The sequence below is a fragment of the Poromitra crassiceps genome (assembly GCF_964638095.1).
Source record: "Poromitra crassiceps genome assembly, chromosome: 19".
Classification (NCBI taxonomy): Eukaryota; Metazoa; Chordata; class Actinopteri; order Beryciformes; family Melamphaidae; genus Poromitra; species Poromitra crassiceps.
The window spans coordinates 31,100,359-31,122,917 of NC_139646.1; the positions used below are offsets into that span (position 1 = coordinate 31,100,359).

Consider the following 22,559-nt stretch of genomic DNA (forward strand, 5'->3'; position numbering starts at 1 on the left):
TCTAAACGCATCGGCTAGAAAGATATAGCCTATCCCTGAATGTCATGATGAGATTAGATTGGTGAAAGTTTGTCCAGAATGATATCGTTGCTACCTTTTCTTCTCCCCTGCTGCACAGGTAGGATGATGCACAAATATAGCCTACATTATGTAAAGTCATTGCATAAATGTGTTTTTATTGTAAAAGTAAATGTGAAGTAAGCCAAGTCTTATTGGAGCGGACATCACAGTAGAACCGTGTTACAGCTGTCACTCATCTAAATCACGTTAAATCTGTGAGGGATATATATACCACCTGGATTACATATATGTTTCACATAGGGTTGTGTTTTGATTTCTATGTTTTATTTTGTCCAATATTGAAATGTTCTACAATTGCATGTTGTGTTAACATAAACATTATTTCTATCTACCACTTAGCCTATTTAGGCTGATTTGGTTGCTATTTCTTGTTGAAATGTATTAGCCCCAATGCATGCTGGGAGATTTCACATGTGGCTCAACAGCCTCTGAATGACAGGGGCTCAAAACTATGATATAACAACTTTTTTTCCATCCATCGGTCTTTGTCTGATGCGCAAGAGAGAGGGAGGGAGAGAGAGAGAGGGGGGGAGAGAGTGTGAGATCGGCAGAGGAGAGCTGTGCGTAAATACGCACAGTAATATCCGTGGCGCACTGAATAAGGCCTGGTTTTGAAAAGCACTAAGCGTTAAGTTAACGCCAGAGGGGAAGATATCGTTAGGCCGGTATTTAAGGCCGGGCCTAAAACCATGATGCTATCTTCCCGAGGCAGGCGCAAGGTGCGTTTTTTTGCGTTTAACGCCAGTTTTTGCGCCTAAGGCCAGTGGGAAGATAGGGGGCATTAACTCTATTCAGACTGACAGACACAACCTAAGCCCCCGTTCACACTATACGCCGAAGCAACGCTCAACCTAAGCTCAACCTAAGCTCAACCTATGCTGAACCCACAAGTTTCTTTTAGGCGTCCTTGTTAACTCATTCAGGGCCAATGACGTCTTTGACGTGTTATCAGGAATAGCCCAGAGGGCCAATGACGTGTTTGACGTGTTTTTGTTTTTATTACTGCAGGGCGTAGTTCAAACACTTCCTCAGCCTGTGACATAGTATCAGGTCCCTAGCATCTAAGACAACACGTGAACAAACACATACCGCAGCTGTTGTTTTGAAATTGAGCAAGAGGAAAAGCAGCAAACGGATAAACGCTTCCTTGTGCACTATGTGCAGACAGGAGAAACGCCATTGAAACGCCCCTCGCGCGCTGCAGGAGCTGGTCGCTTTCCTGTGTGCCAGCCGGAGAAAACGGAAGAAAGTAATCCACAGATGCGTTTGATCATCGGAGGAATGAGGAAATGATCGATCAGAGGGCGGTGAGGAGGACGTGTTGAATAACCGAGGGGAAAACGGGAACGATCAAATAGCAGGCAGGATAGGACAGTCAGGGAGACATGGACGAGGACGGGTGCACCAGAACAAAACAAAATAAACACACGGCAGAAGCGGCAGTCACAGCAGCCCGTCTGTTCTCAAGAGCTATTCAGTTGGTTCATGAAATCGCTGGGCTGCGTGCCCTCCAGTGTTGCTCCTGGCCAATCCCGGCGCCACAGGGCGTGGTTATTGCTTATCCTATGTGGGGTTAGAAATCACGCAACGAAGGGGGATCGTGTGTGTGTGTGTGTGTGTGTGTGTGTGTGTGTGTGTGTGTGTGTGTCTGTCTGTCTGTCTGTCTGTCTGTCTGTCTGTCTGTCTGTGTGTCTGTCTGTCTGTCTGTCTGTCTGTCTGTGTGTCTGTCTGCACACTCACTCACACTGCTGTATTGTTGAATGTAAAAAAAAAGCACTTCATGTGTATATATATATATATATATATATTTTTTCATTTGTGTCATAACGAATAGTATTTACATGTCTGATGTCAATACAGTTCAAAATAAAAGAATTGAGAGCGAGTTCTACTTGAGAATGTGTATTTTACAGAAATTGACTTTTCTCCTGTTTGTCATCTCAGAGAGACCTATTGGGTGAAAACAGGGTGTATATAAATGGATATAAGTAGAGTACAGAACATGCTAAAAGCTCACTTTTTTTTTCCTGGTGAACCCAGAGACGTACATCTTCATTTTGAGGTATTGCAAATCACTCTGGTGCTAATAGATAATTTACTGTGGGTCTTGAAAGATGACCAACAATTATGAAAATCTTTGGTCTGTGCTAAATATTGGCAGTCCTAAACTGGCCATGAATGAGTTAACAGGCGAGGCCGTTCACACCACCCGTGAGCGTGTCACACTGAAGCCACGCCGAAGCCACGCTCACGCCTTGCTCAAGCGATCGTTCCTGCTCAAGTGAGGATTCACGCCTATTTTCCAAGCCTGACACGTGAAGCTTGAAGCTGCCAGGCATGAAGTCAATGGGAGTTGTGGGCGTGTTCAAGGCGCGCCGAGGAGGCGTTGTTGTGTGAACGGTGAGGTGTCAGTTCAGGTTGTGCCTGCCTCAAGCTTCAGCTCTGCTACGTTCGGCGTCATGTGTGAACAAGGGCTAACTAGAGACACTCACTCACACACTATCATAATGAGACTCACACACACATTACACACACACACACATTTAGAAATAGCAACATACTCTCACCCTGTCTCTCTCTCCTTGAGTCTGTGTGTGCTCTCTGTCTCTCTCTCTCTCACTCACACGCACACACACACACACACACACACACACACACACACACACACACACTCACACGCAGACACACACACACACACAGACGCACACACACACACACACACACACACACACACACACACACACACACACACCGGTACTCCACAGGCAGTAAATGAACACCTGTTTCTTGGGATCCGCACCGTCGACCTTCCCTCATTAGTTTGTCATTATCACAGCCTCCTCATTTCCCTGCTGTGTTATGATAATAGACTGTATAAATATATGGACGTAGCCATCGTGATGTCACCCATTGGTTTTTATGCCTCCGCCGCCGGCGATAGCCAGGCCGGAGGCATTATGGATCCGGGTTGCCCGTAGGTCCGAACGTATGTCCGTCCGTCCGTACGATGTTCGTTAACGCGATATCTGAGGAACGCCTTGACGGAATTTCATCAAATTTGCCTTAAACATCCACTTAGGCTCAAGGATGATCTGATTAGATTTTGGTGGTCAAAGGTCAAGGTCACTGTGACCTCTCGAACGCCATTTTCAAGCTTGGTAACGCGATATCTGAGGAACGCCTTGACGGAATTTAATCAAATTTGCCTTACACATCCACTTGGACTCAAGGATGGACTGATTCGATTTTGGTGGTCAAAGGTCAAAGGTCAAGGTCACTGTGACCTCTCGAACGCCATTTTCAAGCTTGTTAACGCGATATCTGAGGAACGCCTTGACGGAATTTCATCAAATTTGCCTTAAACATCCACTTAGGCTCAAGGATGATCTGATTAGATTTTGGTGGTCAAAGGTCAAGGTCACTGTGACCTCTCCAACGCCATTTTCAAGCTTGTTTAAGACCATGGGCCTTATTCTCCCACAGGCCTTAGGCGCAAAAACTGGCCTTAAACGCAAAAAAACGTGCCTTGCGCCTGCCTCAGGAAGATAGCAACATGGCTGTAGGCCCTGAAATGCGCCTTACGCCAAACAGGTGTGGCACAGTGCCAGAATAGGCCAGAATGGGCGTTTCGGCCTTAAATACCGGCCTAACGATATCTTCCGCCCTGGCGTTAATTTAGCGCTTAGCGCTTTTCAAAACCAGGCCTATTCAGTGTGCCGGTTGCGCGGAGCTGTCCTCTGCCATCTCACTCTCTGTGCCCCCTCTCTCTGTGTCACTCCCTCTCTCTTGCTCATCAGACAGGCACAATGACTGATGGAAAAAAAGTTTGCTGGTTCTATTATTGTGCGTAATTGCGCGGACTCTCCTCTGCCATCTCACTCTGTCCGACTGTCCCCGCTCTCTCTCAATCCCTCGCGCATCAGACAGCAGACAGGCACAAAGCCACACATGTGAAATCTCCCAGCATGCATTGGGCTAATACATTTCGATAATAAATAGCATCCAAATTAGCCTAAATAGATAGAAAGGTAGATAGAAATAATGTGTAATGTTAACACAACATGCAATTGTAGAACATTTCAATATTGGACAAAATAAAATTGCGAAATCGAAACACAACCCTATGTGAAACATATATGTCATCCTGGGGCTATATATATCCCTTGCAGATTTAACGTGATTTAGATAAGTGACAGCGTAACGCGGTTCTACTGTCATGTCCTATACTGTGATGTCCGCTCCAATAAATTGGCCCTACTTCACATTTAGTTTTACAATAAAAACACATTTCTGCAATGACTTTACATAATGTAGGCCAGGGGTGCCCACACTTTTTCAGCTTGGGAGCTACTTTTAAAATGACCAAGTCAAAGTGATCTACCAAACATATTTATTTATATATATATACACTGAGTATACAGTGGAAAAACAGTGGAAACAGTGGAAAAACAGTGGAAACAGTGGAAAAACAGTAAAAAAAAAAAAAAAAAAAAAAAAAATCTTCCTCAATGCCATGCGATCGACCACACTACCTTCGCGATCGACCGGTCGATCGCGATCGACGTATTGGGCACCCCTGATGTAGGCTATATTTATGTGCATCATCCTACCTGTGCAGCCGTGGAGAGAAAATGATATAATTCTGGACAAACTTTCACCAATCTAATCCCATCATGACATAGGGATAGGCTATTTTTTTCTAGCCAATGCGTTTAGAACATTCTTTTCACTTTGATCTTGCTATAGTGTAGCGTATTTACATGCTTGCAGTATTTAAACTGCAATTAGATTGGTTTGAGAAGCATAATACTATGGAATAATAGCCTATATATGGAGACAGACGGGATGAAAGGGAGGGGGGGAGCAGAGCGCTTGGCTTTTCTGGCTTTACTGGATCGCTCCGTGGAATTGGAGCTTAAAAGGGACGCTTGTGATTTGTTTACTGCACTTCTCCAATGACCAGATTGTGCACAATTTAACACTTAAAAGGCGTGGTTATAATGCTTAAGGCCGCCTGTAGCGCCGATACCAAAATATTGAGTGCGCTGGTCCACGCCCACTACTCTGGGCTGCATCTGGCGTTGGGCGCAGTTCATAGGCCGATGCAACGATAGAGCCCCATATCTGAGGAATGCCTTGACAGAATTTAATCAAATTTGCCTCAAACATTAACTTGGCCTCAAGGATGAACTGATTACATTTTGGTGGTCAAACTTCAAGGTCACTGTGACCTCACAAACGCCATTCCCAACTTGCAGTTGCTGAAAAAAGCAAGGGCTATCTGCTCAGACAATGCCCATCCGCTGTGCTCTGAATATGAGCTGCTTCCATCTGGCCTTCGTCTTCGTGCTCCCTTGGCTAAGAAAAATAGATATAGGAATTCCTTTGTGCCTGCTTCGATTCGAGCTTTAAATGCTACTTAAGAGAATATACAGTAATGTAACATCTATTTGATGTTTTTATTTATTTTATGTTCTCCTATACAATAGTTATATTGTAGCATTTACTTTCTGTAATATGTAGCGCTGTATGGCTAAGTCTCCTTCTTAGACTGCCTTGCATTTGCACTTATCGGCCTCTAATGCACTTTAAACTACACTGGCACTTTTGAACTGAACTTACTTTGCACTATGTCGTGGTCTATTGTGTCTCCATTTTGTTTTTATGGTTTTATGGTCTTTTTATGGTTTTTATGGTTTTATGGTCTATTTGTGTCTGCACTTTGTTTTCATGTTTTTATTTCGAGTATTGTGTGATTTTATGACTGTTTTGTTTTTTGCTCTGCTGCAACCCAAAGTGCCCTTCTGGGACATATGAATAAACTTGAACTTGAACTTCCCAAGTTCGTTAACGCAATATCTCAAGAACAGCTTGATAGAATTTCTTCTGATTTGGCTCAAACATCGACTTGGACGCAAGGATGAACTGATTCCATTTTGGTCACTGTGACCTCTCGAATGCCATTTTCAAGCTTGTAAACGCGATACCTCAGGAATGTCTTGATGGAATTTCTTTGAATTTGCTTCAAGCATCCACTTGGACTCAAGGATGAACTGATTACATTTTGGTGGTCAAAGTTCAAGGTCACTGTGACCTCACACACCCAATTTCCAAGCTCTGTAACGCAACATCTCAGGAGTGCCTTGACGGAATTTCTTCCAATTTGCCTCAAATGGCGATTTGCACTCAAGAATGAACTAATGGCAGAGGCATAAGTCCGCGTTGCGGTCGTTCTAGTTGGACTTGTGTTTTGAAGCCTCGAGGTTGGTGTTTTCACCGTCACCATCTTGGTTATTTGGAGACAGAAGTGACGTGAATTCGGAGAAGAGCCACAGCACCATCGGCAAGCTGCGCGATCACTGGACAGGCGACCTGTCAATCACGCCATAAAGCGGCATCTTTATCATCTGTTTTACTCTCAATGAGATCATGTTAGAGCTGCTCCAAGTTTTTTCTACTATTATTTCACATGCTGTGCTGTGCTATATTCAGATTAATCCTACTGTCTCTCAACACACACAATGTGCTATGTTAGTATGAATCCTACTGTCTCTCAACAATGCATGTTAAAGACGAAATGAACACAACAGAGCCCAAGTGGCGCGTGGGTCGGAGTCACGTTTCAGACTGAAAACATAACTTGTCTGAGATGACAGGTTGAGAGGCGGGCCATAGTAGCGTGTCGATTATTTTATTTGACAATTCTGGGGACTGGATTGGGCTTTGGCCAATCCTGGCGTGTTCCACCCCCAAATAGAGTGGGATTCAGCATGTTGTGGCGCTCTCCTCAGGAAGAGCCTGGTGACACGAGGTTAGTGGAGCTACGCGAGTTAGAGCCGCAGGCAGCCAGCTGCCTTTGTGTGGTGCGGAGCGGAGAGTGCAACCTGTTGCTCTGGAATCTCTGAGGGGCCGGGGTCTGAATTCGGCCTTAACAACGTTATGACGTTATCCTGGAATGCGAGTTTAACGAGTTACATTTCTTTGCATTCTTAGACATTACCGTTTGCTTTATTTTGTATGTTACATACAATTGGCCAAGTTGCTAGTTAGTTTATGGGCTAGAAATTCTGCCAGATTACAGACACTAGGCGACTTCTTTCTCCTTCATTTGGAGGAGAAAATTCTCCTCCAATAAAGATTGATTGACAGCTGCCATGTCGTGATCGGTCCTGATATGATTGGTTGAAATGGGTTAGAAATGCGATAGTACTATGTGACGTCAGCACATAGTTACTGTTATGAATAAAATCTTGAGAACTTTTGATGTGAAAGTGTGAAAAACAAAATAAATTTTATTTTTTTTATTTTTTTGCTTACATTAACACGTTGACTGCCACTGACGTATATATACGTCAAAAAAAATCCAGCGGTTCACTGCCATTGACGTATTAATACGTCAAAAAAATGAATTTTTTTTTTTTGACCGTGGGATGTGCATCTAACCCTTTTACATCTCTTATATAATTATTGGAGCCACCGAACGTTTACAACCCATTCCACCGACCCACTAAGTGGCAACAGTGCTCTCCTGACTAGAGGAAGGCAAGCATTTTTTTAACTTGTCACGCCATTCTCACCCCAGCCATTCTCATGAAAATGGATGGGGGAAAACGCTTTCGTTTTCGCGCTGATTGCTGGCGATGCGGGATTGCAAATTTGCATAATAGATTACAGGTGGAACACACTTTGAAACACGCAGCATAAATATGACCAGAATCGCAAAAGCTTCTCTCAACCAAAACTCCAAGCGAGCGAGTCCATCCAGACTTCCTCAAACAGCGGCCGCGCAGACAGGCACAGGACAGCAGCAAAGCAATGAGACTGGTGACAAGCTTGTGACGGCCGCTGCAGCCAAGAAGAACGCCCACGGAGGGAGGAGTTGAAGCAACTCTCCCTCTCGCTCTCTCCCTCTCTCTCTCTCTCTCTCTCTCGCTCTCTCTCTCTCCCTCCCTCCCTCTCTCTCTCTCTCTCTCTCTCTCCCTCTCCCCCTCTCACTAGGATTAAACCTAGTGCGTCTCCCTCCCGAGAGGGAGGGAGAGAGAGAGAGAGAGGGAGGGAGAGCGAGAGGGAGGGAGAGAGAGAGAGAGAGAGAGAGAGAGGGAGGGAGAGAGAGAGAGAGAGAGCGAGAGGGGGAGGGAGAGAGAGAGAGAGAGAGCCAAAAATGAATGGTTAAAGTGACTGTTCTATCGAATTTCACAAAAAGCCGTTTATCTCTGAATATTTTTTCTGACGCTGAAACCATGCTGTATTCAACTGCTAATGCTTACATAACTACTAACTCTACAAACTAACTCTTTTAGACAGAGAAAGCACACATTCTATTAGTTCTTTTGAGATATTGTGTGTTCACAAAATCTTAGCAGAAAAGAATCCTCGGGTCTTGAAAGATGAGCCAGAATCCTCAAAAAACCCCTCTGGCAGAAGCTAACTACAGTAAAAAAAAAACGTCTGGCAGTGAATGTGTTAATAAATAGGTGCACTGAATACCCAGGTATTTGAACTAAAATGAAGGGAAACAAATTGGGGTTCAGCTCGACTTTAAAGTGCTAGCATGGCACCTCCTATCATTAAACATAATTTGCTAAGTATAGTTTGCTAAGTATTTAGCACGTTAAGGTGCTAGCATAACACCTATCATTAAACATAGTTTGCTAAATATTTAGCGTTTTAAAGTGCTAGCATGGCACTTCCTATAATTAAACAGTGTTTGCAAAATATTTAACATGTTAAAGTGCTAGCATGGCACCTCCTATCATTAAAGGGGGACTAACCCCCCAGATATGTATCAGAACAGTGATTTGAAAATACCTATGGAAAAAACCAAGAAATGACATATGCTCTTGTCTATACTATACTCTTTGGCTGTGTTCAAGTCAGGATTTTTTTTCGGAAATCGACGCCATTACAGTTTGCCCACCGCCTCAAAAATAATTTATTTGAGAGGGGCAATATCTTTATAAATATCAACAACTAGCCAACGCTGGTGGTCTGTATGGAAACAGCGTTGCTTAACACATTCACTGCCAGCCGTTTTTTCAATACTGTAGGTAGGTTCTGCCAAGTTTTTTTTTTGAGGATTCTGGCTCATCTTTCAAGAGCCGAGGATTCTTTTCTGCTAAGATTTTGTGAACACAAATGATCTCAAAAGAACTAATAGAATGTGTGCTTTCTCTGTCTAAAAGAGTTAGTTTGTAGAGTTAGTAGTTATGTAGGCATTAGCAGTAGAATACAGCATGGTTTCAGCGTCTGAAAATTTATTCTGAGATAAATGGCTTTTTGTGAAATTCGATAGAACAGTCACTTTAACCATTTATTTTTGGCGTAAGACGTCAGACATCTAAACAATAGTTTTGAACAGTAATTTCCTCCATAGCAGCAGGAAACCCCCCTCTCCTTCAAACTCCTCCCTCCGTGGGTGTGTCTCTGGTGGCTTTGCAGCGTTTGTCACAAGCGAGGCTCTGCCTGTCTGTGCTGCCTGGCTGCTGGCGGCTGCTCTTTGGGCAAGTCTGCATGAGTCGTTTCGGTTGTGAGCTCAGCTGCAATGAAGCTGCGTGCGATTGTGGGATTTTTGCCGGTGTTTCAAAGTGTCTTGCACGCATAATCTATTATGCAAATTTACAATCCCCCACCGCCAGCTCCCAGCGCGATAATGCGCGAAAGCGAAAGCGTTTTCGCCAATCCATTTTACAGTATGAGAGAATGGTTTCCTCGCGCGTTCCCCTGCAGTTTTGGCTCTGCTTTTTCTAGTCTGGAGAGCACTGTCGCCACTTAGTGGGTCGGTGGAATGGGTTGTACACGTTCGGTGGCTCCAATATTTTTATAGGAGACGTGGGGGGCGTTGATCCACGTCCCACCGTCAATTTTTTTTTTTTTTTTTTTAAGACGAGATATCTCGTCATTGGCAGTCAACCGTTGGATTTTTTAAGACGAGATATCTCGTCAATGGCAGTGAACGTGTTAAAATGGTTGAAAGTTATATAAATTTGGTAATTCAGTGGCGAACTAGAAATTTAATTATTTCTCTCCATGTGTGTGTATGTGGCGTCTGTATCTATCGCTAAGAGCAAAGTGAGGCGAGGCTCGTTACCGCAGCACACCGCACAATAGGACAAACCCCCCGCTCTGGGGTAACACAATGCGAGATTTCTCCATGTCATTCCCTCGTCCAACTTGCCATGAAGTCCCTTTTTAATTTTAGTTTGGGGGCTTTTCGTGATTCTTGTTAAAAGTTGTGCAAAAGTTTTCCTTTCAGCGCAGTTGCAGGCTGCGCCTCCTCCCTCCTCCCAGACCCTGGCTGGCGAAACAGGCTCCTGCATGGGACCAGGAGGATTCAGTCTGTCCAAACTCAATACCGATCTAATCTCTCAGTATGAGATGCAGGGAAATATATTTTAGTAGCCGATGTGTTTAGAGCAGCGTTGTCACGTCGTAGTATAGCATTATATTTTACATGTGCGCTAAACTGCGATGAGATTTGTTTGCGGAAATGTCAGACTGAACTTCTCATCCCATGCAAAAGCCCCCTGCTTCGGCCATGAGGCAGAGCACTGCTGCTGCTGCGCGCGCCCCCGCTTGGGGCTCGTGCATGTGCATGAGAGCAAACTCTCTCCCGCCTGACTGGCTGCGAGAGAGTCTTTTTTAACATGCTGCTGCTGCTGCGTGCGCCCCCGGAGCTTGGGGCTCTGTGCATGTGCATGAGAGCAGACTGACTCTCCCGCTTCACTGGCCGGGAGAAACTGCTTATGATTGATGATATGATGGCCATGTCGTTCCTTTTATGATTATAGTGGCGTTTATTGATAGTATTGTGTTACATAGGAGTTGGTAGGAAAATAACAGGCGATTGTAATCAATTTACAGGTGATTAACAGGTCAAGTGACATCATGGGAATAGGCTCGGAGTTGTGAGGAGCTGAAAGGGTACAGAGGGAGTAGGGGAGTAACTATCTTGAAATCCCATAGTCTTTGGGGACAACCTGACGTCAGGTTGTACCAAATCTCCCATTCATTTGAGGGCAAAAAAAAAGCAGTGTTCCACCCTTAGAGGGCGCTTATGCCAGGTATGCTGCTGAAAAATGATACAAATGGTAAAATGGCAACAGTTTGGTGTCAAATGTGGAAATTTTGACCAGAATTCTTCACACATCACCCCCAAAGTCATATATATTGGTTAAAAGCTGAAAAAAAGTGTTTTGGGGGTTAGTTACACTTTAAACATAGTTTGCTAAATATTTAGCATGTTAAAGTGCTAGCATGGCACCTCCTATCATTAAACAGCATTTGCTAAATATTTAGCATGTTAAAGTGCTAGCATGGCACTTCCTAACCCTAACACATAACATAAAAACATAATACAGTAACATTGTTGATAATTATAATTATAACAACAAAGGCAAAAAGAGAGTGAATCAGCTCACTCTATTACATATCATACATTTCAGAAGTTTATGAATTAGTACAGTGTAGTGTTATATAATATAACATAGCACAATGCAGTACAATACAATACAATTCAACATGTGTACAATAATGAATAACCTAAAGTTATCACATTATTCATCACTGCATGTTTTAACTTGTTAAAGTGCTAGCATGGCACCTCCTATCATTAGGAACCAGGAGAAGCTCGCACACTGATAGAAAAATGGAATGTCCACTCCAAAGGTTCACGGATATAAAGAAGCCATAAATTTAATGGTCCATAAATGAATATACAAAACAATACAAATGTGCTACCATGTGAAACAAAAGAAAGAAAACTGAACAGAAACGTTTCGGCTACAAAGCCATCTTCAGTCTGCCTAAAGGGCAAATCACACACCTGTGCTCTATTTATAGATTGGAGGCAGAGTCAATCTGTGAATGGATCCATTCATGTTACAGGGCTATGTCAAGACATTTAAAGGATGCATGATATCTAAAGCTATGGTTACAAAAACAGCATATTTTTCAACCCTATTTTTTTTTCTATCAGTGTGCGAGCTTCTCCTGGTTCCTTCTTGATAATTTTTTGGCCTACGCACCTGATGTGAGTGTTTCTTTGGACTTGTAGCAAGAGCGCAAACACCCTATCTCATTTTTACCTCCTATCATTAAACATAGTTTGCTAAGTATTTAGTGGAGAACCCGGACTACCAATCTACCAGGGATACATGGATGATTTTGGTGTCTATGTTGTAAATTGACCAACGGGACAAGCTAGCAAAAACTTTTGTTTATTCCTTTAAATATTGTGGAAAATTTAGTCATTGATGTCAGGAATACAGTATTGACATTTTGAACATAATGGTATCACTAAACCAAATGTTCTCTGTCTGTTACCCCCCTGTTATCCCACCACTTATCTCCACAGTAACAACCCTGCTCACCGTTACTACCTGGCCACTGACCCAGTGAGCGGACAGCTGTATGTGTCAGACACCAACTCGCGCCGAATCTACCGCCCAAAGCTGCTGAGCGGCGCCCGGGAGCTCATCGGTAAACTTGCACTTCATGTTCCCAGTGTGCTGTAGCCTACCAATTTAGTAGTACTACAGAATAGATGGAGAACTGTTACCATAGATACCACTGTAGTACTAATACATGTAGATGCAGGATAGGGACTGTGTGGTAGACAAGGCTACCATTGTAGGACTAATACTGGCTTCAAGACAACTCGGAACTCAGGGGGAAAATGAGCTCTGACTTGTAAAAAATAAATTGAACGGTAGTCGAGGTCAGAATTACAGGTCGGAAATTTGGGTATCATTGCAAAGATCAAAGTGTCTGCTGATCTAATTTGAGGTGTTATTATTTTTGTATTGTTTATATTTCGCTATGATTATAGCATGAATTCAACAGCTACTGTATTTTACCGATGAAATTAGCTAGCTGTATGTTGGTTTGTTTACTCCGAGTTAAAAACAGCGTGAACACATCTACATATGTTGCGGGTCGGAAATTCTATTCTACCTCCTTACCCCCCTGTGGTGGCCTCCCCAGCCCCCCTCCTGTCACACCTACCCTCCCCCTGCTAGTCCACCTCCAAAATCCCCTGAAGCTCCAGTGCTGAATTTCTTGCAATTTGACAGCGCCACCTGCTGGCAACACAAAAAGCAGTTTATCTCGAGAAATTTGTCTGATTGACTTCAATCTTGGGTTAGGCTGTGGTGCCGCATTTCATGCAATTTGGACTTATGCATAGTCATAGTGCCACCTACTGGCAAGACAAAAAGCGGAGAACCATTCATCCGATCCATTTCAAACTTGGCGGGTGCATTGCTGGGAACCCCAGAAATTTCAGTCGTAAACTTTGTGCATTTCAACCTATAACATCACAGCTTTCACGTACCTCCAGGACTGCCTGTCCGATCGACTTCTGTATGTCTGTCCTTCGTGGATCTCGAGAACCGTTTGTTGGATCGAATTCAAACTTGGGGAATGCACTTATAGGGGACCTGACGGGAGTGCAGTGAGGGGGAATGCCCACAGAGTGTTGAAAGGGGCACTATCTTCTTTATACAATAATTCCAGGACTTTCACTATCTCTATTGGGGGGAACAGGCACTGCACTAGTAATACATAAATACAGACTCGTTATTTGGCCCAGTGTTATGAAAACATATACACAGGAATACACTCAGTCAAACTGCACTTGAGAAACTCCAATCCCACCCTTCTACGCGTAACCGCATCCCCTAATCAAAAAAACGAAACAATTATTCTAACACAAACACACAATAACAAACTTGACAAAAACACATAGATACGTGGGTTACAACACATACAATAAACCCATCATGAATACATAAACAAAACACTAAAATAAAAGCAGACAATAACAATAACAATATATGATTTACAATAGCATCTCAGTATGTCAACACTCACTAACACATTGTATTCAGGCGATGTCCCCTCACACACATGGTCTATGGGTCAGCTTGGGGGAAAACGCGGTCTGCACTCCACCGAGTGCACTTTTCTAGTTGAGAGTTGATTTGTGTTAAAGGAACACTCCGCCCATTTTCAACCAGCTTTGTATCATTAGAACATCAGTAGTATATCAGAAAACTGTAAACGGTTTTGAAGTCTGTCATTTAATTTGACAGTTATTGAGTGTTAAAGTGTGGACCAGTGACATCACTGGTCCACACTAACTCAAATTAATAACTCATTAACTCAAATCAACTCTCAATAACTGTCAAACTATTCATCATTCATCTAGTTTGACAGTTATTGAGAGTTGATTTGAGTTAATGAGTTATTAATTTGAGTTAGTGTGGACCAGTGATGTCACTGGTCCACACTTTAACACTCAATAACTGTCAAATTAAATGACAGACTTCAAAACAGTTTACAGTTTTCTGATATACTACTGATGTTCTAATGATACAAAGCTGGTTGAAAATGGGCAGAGTGTTCCTTTAAGTTGTGCACCAGTGATCATTCATGCACAGTTAACTTGTGGGTCTGTGTGTGTGTGTCTGTGTGTGCGTTCATGTCGGTGTGTGTGTGTGTGTGTGTGTGTGTGTGTGTGTGTGTGTGTGTGTGTGTGTGTGTGTGTAGGTAACGGGGAGGTGGTAGCTGGTACAGGTGAACAGTGCCCTCCGTTTGATGAAGCTCGATGTGGAGATGGAAGAAAAGCAACCGAGGCACAGCTGCTGGGACCTAAAGGTGCACGCACACACACACACACACACACACACACACACACACGCTCACACGCCATGCACACACGCAGACACACACGCGCGCGCGCGCTCACAAGCCACGCACACACACACACACACACACACACACACACACACACACACACACACACACACACACACGCTCACATGCTACGCACACACGTACACAAACTCAGTCAGCTTTTGTACCCTCTCCAATATACTTCTGGTCTCTCTCTTTCTTTCCATTCACTAACCCCCCTCCTCCTCCTCCTCCTCCTCCTCCTCCTCCCTCCTACTCCTCCCACCCCCTCCTCCTCCTCCTCCTCCTCCTCCCTCCTCATCCTCCTCCTCCTCCTCCTCCTCCCTCCTACTCCTCCTCCCTCCTCCTCCCCCCCTCCTCCTCCTCCTCCCTCCTCATCCTCCTCCTCCTCCCTCCTACTCCTCCTCCCTCCTCCTCCCTCCCTCCTCCTCCTCCTCCTCCCTCCTCCCTCCTCCTCCTCCCTCCTACTCCTCCTCCCTCCTCCTTCCTCCTCCTCCTCCTCCTCCTCCCCCCCTCTTCCTCCTCCTCCTCCTCCTCCCCTCTCCCTTCTTTTCACCTCCGTCCACCACCTCTTTTCTAATGTCTGTCTCATGGCTTCAAATGGCACAGTGAAGCCAAAACCTCCACACTCCTCCCACAACTGTGTGGGTGTAGTCCCCTGTCTTCACCAGACGAGGCAGCAAGAGGGAAGCTTGGAAACCAGCCACAATCTTTCTGTAGTAACTGTATAAAGGGTTAGGTGTATAAAGCCTAAGAGAATTCCCTGTTGCATCCAGGATCACTGCGGTGAGACTTAACATCTTTCTATAGTCCAGTCATTATGATTAGTGGATGAGCATATGACCTTTAACTCATTCACCGCCAAAGACTGAATTGACTGAATATCAGCAATGGCCTTCCCCGCCAAGGACGTGTTTGACGTGTTTTTGTTTTTATTGGTGCAGCGCCTGCAGCAAACACTTGCCCAGCCTGTGACACAGACACAGGTCCCTGCCTTCAAAGGGTAGCCGACAGCACGCCATCAAACACATACCGCAGCTGTTGTTTTGAAATTGAGCAAGAGGAAAAGCAGAGAACGGGTAACGCTTCCTTGTGCAGACAGGAGAAACGCCATTGAAACGCCCTCGGCGCGCTGCACGAGCTGGAGTCGCCTTCCTCTGTGCCAGCCAGGAGAAAACGGGAGAAAGTAATCAAGAGATGTGTTTGATCATCGGAGGAATGAGGAAATGATCGATCAGTTTGCGAGGGCGGTGAGGACGTGTTGAATAGCCGAGGGGAAAACGGGAACGATCAAATAGCAGAGTTGATATGACAGGGAGACATGGACGAGGACGGGTGTACCAGAACAAATCAAAAATAAACACAGGAACAGCTAGGCAGCAGCGGGCAGAAAGCACTCACAGCAGCCCGCTGTCCTTCTCAAGAGCTCTTCAGTTGGTTCATGAAATCGCTGGGCTGCGTGCCCTCCAGTGTTGCTCCTGGCCAATCCCAGCGCCACAGGGCGTGGTTATTGCTTATCCTATGTTGGGTTAGAAATCTAAAAGGGGGATCGTGTGTGTGTGTGTGTGTGTGTGTGTGTGTGTGTGTGTGTCTGTCTGTCTGTCTGTCTGTCTGTCGGTGTGTCTGTCTGTCTGTCTGTCTGTCTGCACACTCACACCGAGTAAACTGTATTGTTGAATGTAAAAAAAAAGCACTTCATGTGTATATATATATATATATATATATATATTTTTTGTCATTTGTGTCCTAACGAATAATATTTACATGTCTGATGTCAATACAGTTCAAAATAAAAGAATTGAGAGTGAGTTATGCCTGAGATTGTGCCCTTTTACAAAAATGCTTTTTTCTCCCTTTTCTCTTCCCAGACAGGCTTTTTTGGTGAACATGGGGTGTATAAAAAGGGTTATAAGTAGAGTACAGAACATGCTAAAAGCTAACTTTCTTTTTGGGGGTGAAAGTAGAGACTTAGATCTTCATTTCGAGGTATTGGACATCACTGTAGTCCTAGTACAGAATTTACTGTGGGTCTTGAAAGATGACCAAACATTATGGAAATACTTGGCCTGTGCCAAAAATGCCAGTCAGATATTGGCAGTGAATGAGTTAACTCATTCACCGCCAAAGACTGAATTGACTGAATATCAGCAATGGCCTTCCCCGCCAAGGACGTGTTTGACGTGTTTTTGTTTTTATTGGTGCAGCGCCTGCAGCAAACACTTGCCCAGCCTGTGACACAGACACAGGTCCCTGCCTTCAAAGGGTAGCCGACAGCACGCGATCAAACACATACCGCAGCTGTTGTTTTGAAATTGAGCAAGAGGAAAAGCAGAGAACGGGTAACGCTTCCTTGTGCAGACAGGAGAAACGCCATTGAAACGCCCTCGGCGCGCTGCACGAGCTGGAGTCGCCTTCCTCTGTGCCAGCCAGGAGAAAACGGGAGAAAGTAATCAAGAGATGTGTTTGATCATCGGAGGAATGAGGAAATGATCGATCAGTTTGCGAGGGCGGTGAGGACGTGTTGAATAGCCGAGGGGAAAACGGGAACGATCAAATAGCAGAGTTGATATGACAGGGAGACATGGACGAGGACGGGTGTACCAGAACAAATCAAAAATAAACACAGGAACAGCTAGGCAGCAGCGGGCAGAAGGCACTCACAGCAGCCCGCTGTCCTTCTCAAGAGCTCTTCAGTTGGTTCATGAAATCGCTGGGCTGCGTGCCCTCCAGTGTTGCTCCTGGCCAATCCCAGCGCCACAGGGCGTGGTTATTGCTTATCCTATGTTGGGTTAGAAATCTAAAAGGGGGATCGTGTGTGTGTGTGTGTGTGTGTGTGTGTCTGTCTGTCTGTCTGTCTGTCGGTGTGTCGGTGTGTCTGTCTGTCTGTCTGTCTGTCTGTCTGCACACTCACACCGAGTAAACTGTATTGTTGAATGTAAAAAAAAAGCACTTCATGTGTATATATATATATATATATATATATATATATTTTTTTTTTGTCATTTGTGTCCTAACGAATAATATTTACATGTCTGATGTCAATACAGTTCAAAATAAAAGAATTGAGAGTGAGTTATGCCTGAGATTGTGCCCTTTTACAAAAATGCTTTTTTCTCCCTTTTCTCTTCCCAGACAGGCTTTTTTGGTGAACATGGGGTGTATAAAAAGGGTTATAAGTAGAGTACAGAACATGCTAAAAGCTAACTTTCTTTTTGGGGGTGAAAGTAGAGACTTAGATCTTCATTTCGAGGTATTGGACATCACTGTAGTCCTAGTACAGAATTTACTGTGGGTCTTGAAAGATGACCAAACATTATGGAAATACTTGGCCTGTGCCAAAAATGCCAGTCAGATATTGGCAGTGAATGAGTTAAGGAGGGAATCAATGTCCCAGCTCAATCTGTGGGAAGAGCACTGGGTTCCGTACTGAACAAAGTTAAACACTGCAGTAATCTGGGTTTTTATACTCATACACAACTGTATACCTCATGTGTCTGTCCGGTGTCAGATTATGCTTCTGGTGTTTGGGGTTCCCGTGAAGACCCAAGCTGTAACTCTGTGCATCACAGAGCCATCCGATATTTTCTAGGAGTCCATAAACTCACTCCAGTTTTGCCCATTAGTGCTGATATGGGTTGGGAACCCCCAAACGTCAGACACAAAGTTCAAATGCTCTGACTCTGGAATAGACTGGTGAGAATGTCTGACCAGTAGGGGTGTCACAATACACTCAGTTCACGATACGATACACGATATTGGGTTCACGATAACGATACGATACGATATTTTAACAATACTTTTTTTGCGATTGATTTGTAAGTTGAGGGGGCATCATCCACGCTAATTTGAGTAATTTCACCATTCTCATTGTAACGTCCCTCGTCTGTTCAAACAAAGCAATGAAAAGTAGAGCGAGCATGCAATCAGATGCAGATCAGTGCCACCATGTTCAGCTTCTTTTTCTCACGATATGAGATTTCATCTCAACGATACATATTGTCACGTTTTGATATCGCGATATATTGTGGGACGATATATTGTGACATCCCTACTGACCAGAGATGAACTAAAACGATTTTTAACTGGGACATCGCTCATGGTCATCCATGGGCAAATGAATTGAAAGCCTTGTTTTATTCAAACGAGCAGTAGAAAGTGGTCGACTCAAAGCCCCTGAAGAAGATAGACTCTGTCTATTGTGTGATCTACAGGAAATTGAAAACAAGACTAATTGTTCATTCTACTGTATTACTTATGATGAGGCAAGGGTCCTACTTTTTAGTCAAATGTCTTCAAATTATGTTGACTTTTTTGAGTTGGATGACTACGAGAAACTCAAGTTGTGTTTTAAAAGTTATCTTTGTTTATTAAGATGTTTGGTTGACATCTGTCTAGATGTATAATTGATTATAGTATGAATGAATGGCAAAGCATGTATTGAATAATGTGTGCATGCTTTCTCTCTCTTCCACACAGGTGTTCATCCTTTCTCTCTCTTCCACACAGGTGTTCATCCTTTCTCTCTATTCCACACAGGTGTTCATCCTTTCTCTCTATTCCACACAGGTGTTCATCCTTTCTCTCTCTTCCACACAGGTGTTCATCCTTTCTCTCTCTTCCACACAGGTGTTCATCCTTTCTCTCTCTTCCACACAGGTGTTCATCCTTTCTCTCTATTCCACACAGGTGTTCATCCTTTCTCTCTCTTCCACACAGGTGTTCATCCTTTCTCTCTCTTCCACACAGGTGTTCATCCTTTCTCTCTCTTCCACACAGGTGTTCATCCTTTCTCTCTCTTCCACACAGGTGTTCATCCTTTCTCTCTCTTCCACACAGGTGTTCATCCTTTCTCTCTCTTCCACACAGGTGTTCATCCTTTCTCTCTATTCCACACAGGTGTTCATCCTTTCTCTCTCTTCCACACAGGTGTTCATCCTTTCTCTCTCTTCCACACAGGTGTTCATCCTTTCTCTCTCTTCCACACAGGTGTTCATCCTTTCTCTCTCTTCCACACAGGTGTTAATCCTTTCTCTCTCTTCCACACAGGTGTTGCAGTCGATAAGAATGGCTTGATCTACTTTGTGGACGGCACCATGATCAGAAAAGTGGATCGCAATGGAATCATCTCTACGGTGTTAGGCAGCAACGACCTCACCTCTGCACGACCTCTCACCTGTGACACTAGCATGCATATAAGACAGGTAACCCACACATATGTAAAAACCAGGTAATTTACACTCTTACAAAGGATTTGTCATAATGTTAACAATAACACATGTTAAAATATATTGTCTCTAACAAAATGTGTTGAAAAGTAACACAGGTATGTGTTGTCCCAAAGAAGACACACAACTGTATTACAAATGATTTTCTAAATGGCTGCCGTTTCTGCCTTTTTTTCTTCTTCCTTTTACGATAGAATTTTACTGTCCAGGGAGATTTTGATTCTGGTGTCAAATGACCGGTTTTTAACTATTGACGATTCAAAATTATACATCAGAAATCCTTTTTATATCTCCTTCTGCATTTACTGAAGGTTGGAAGGAAGCTGACAGAACAATTCTAGATCATGGAAGTGCTTGATGTCATGATCATCATCAATAACTGCCTATAACTGTATATATATATATATCTATTTATACCATAGTCTGGGTGAATACTCGATTCTGATTCTGGCTGCAAGGTGTCCATTAATTTGTGATAATGTACAGTGATAATGTACACCTAGCTAAATGGTCTGTTCACCGTCCATATCAATGCGCCTGGATCACGACAGAGCCGTTTGAGCTCTATACCACCGTTAACGCTTAACTCATTCTCTGCCAGGGTCATTTCGGTCTGTGTGCTCCCAGTGCCAGGATTTTGAGCATATTTCCTGATCTTCCAGGACCCACAGAATATTCTGTGCTAGGAATAAAATTACACAACATATCTCACAATAAAGCAGAGACTCTCTTCTTACCCCTTGTAAAAAACTGAAACTCTCCCATGTTTCCTTGTTTAGTTACAAGCAGTGGAAGTTAGCTTGTTTTCACTAAAAATGCCCTCCTTGGGACAGAAATAGGAGAAAAAGAGGTTTTTAGTGAAGGACACCGTTTCAAGCAGAACTCTCTTTTGAGCCTTTTATTTTTTGCCTCAGTGACACATCAGACATATACAGTATTTGTTTTCCCAAATAAATAAATAAAAAATAAAAAATAAGAGAATGTATTTTACAGTTGCCATGTGGATTTTTAGCTTAGCTTGATAAAAGCATAAACAAATGGAACGAACCCTTATGTGGTCACACTCACACACTCTCTCTCTCTCTCTCACACACACACACACACACACACACACACACACACACACACACACAGGAATAACGAGTGCTGTAACGTTACCTGCTGTCACGTTACCTCTCATAACTAACGTTAGCACAGAAGATCACACAATAGCTATGTTAGTGCTGTAAACTTTGAAATGTTTATGTGACACAGACGGCTGTGTGTGATCATTTCATCTCAAACGCGATACAAAAAATAGGCTACTTTTTACCATCGTCATGGCACCCATTTCTCCTCCTCCGATTCATCTGTGTCAGACGGATCAGAACGCTGTGAAGGGGAGCCTTCGTCGCCATGGCGCTCCGTCGTGGAGCAACAACAAAAACGCCGGCGTCTTCCTCGCCATCGTCGCCATCCGAGAACTCTCGGACTCTGTTTCGACCACAGGCTCCACCCATAAATACTAAACTAGCGGGTTCCTTTTATCAGTTTGACTTGAAACAATGTCACAGGCTGGGAAAGTGTCTGATGTAATGTAAACACCCAAAACATGAAAGTACGTCTGAGTACGTCTTTGGCACAGAACGCCATTGTTAAAAGTACGTCCGGGTACGTCTTTGGCAGAGAATGAGTTAATATGGCACTTTTATAAGTTTAGAAAAAAATTGAGTCGGTCAAAGTAACTATTTAGATTACCCCTGAGTGCTCAGTTTATTAAAATAACGGCTATTTAGAAATCGTTCTGGTCAGCTGACAGAAGCCGGGCTCTCAGCTGTCAACTGTCAAACCCTCTGTTTACAACTTGCAGCAAGCAGCAGCCAGGCGCTCCGGGAGAGCACCCGCTGCCTCTATCACTGATACAAATCAAGTCGAAGAGGAAAAGACGAGATCAACAAAAAGAAAACAACGAAATGGGCAGTTAACAGCAACAAACTGAGAGACGTCCTTGTACAAAACATACCTGGACTCCAACATAGAAAGCTGATGGTTTTCAGTCTCCTCCAGCCTCGTGCCATTTACGTCTTATAAGACCGGCAGACGTTAACGTAATTCCCTGGAATCCGAGTTTAAATGACCCAGTTACATGGCGTTTCGAATATTGGTCTGTGGACTTCTGTTTTTTGACGCCTCACATATGGCACTTTGGCCATTGCCATCTTGGATCTTGACATAAGTCCAGGGGGTTCCCACAGAGCACAGCCTGCTATTGGTCTGTGATCGGCGAGCTGTGTGATCAGTGGACAGGCGACCTGTCAATCACGCCTCAAAACATAGTCTGAAACTAGCGATTGAGACCAAACACATTAGGAAAGTGTTTACTGAGGCCATACTTGAGGCTTCAAAACAGAAGTCCACAAACCAATGGGTCGCCCCCTACAGGCAAAGAGGACACTTCCACATTGGCTTAAATTTTGACAGAGCTACCCCCTTGTATGTAACATATTTATGTGTGATGAATGGTTTACACTTTAGATTAGGGGATGCAGAAAGCCTTGTAAATGAATTGTAAATTATTTA

At 43.8% G+C, this 22,559-nt stretch overlaps 1 protein-coding gene across 1 annotated transcript in view; it reads left to right on the plus strand.

Moving 5' to 3' along the window:
* LOC310794038 (teneurin-3-like) overlaps positions 1-22,559 on the plus strand; it is a gene marked incomplete at both ends in the record, with an annotated part of 116,806 nt that overhangs the window by 67,218 nt on the left and 27,029 nt on the right. Inside the window, 3 exons of the mRNA XM_083655900.1 lie at positions 12,434-12,558; positions 14,629-14,736; positions 19,822-19,976. Of these exons, the coding sequence (XP_083512026.1) occupies positions 12,434-12,558; positions 14,629-14,736; positions 19,822-19,976 (388 nt within the window). The remainder of the gene's footprint in view (positions 1-12,433; positions 12,559-14,628; positions 14,737-19,821; positions 19,977-22,559) is intronic.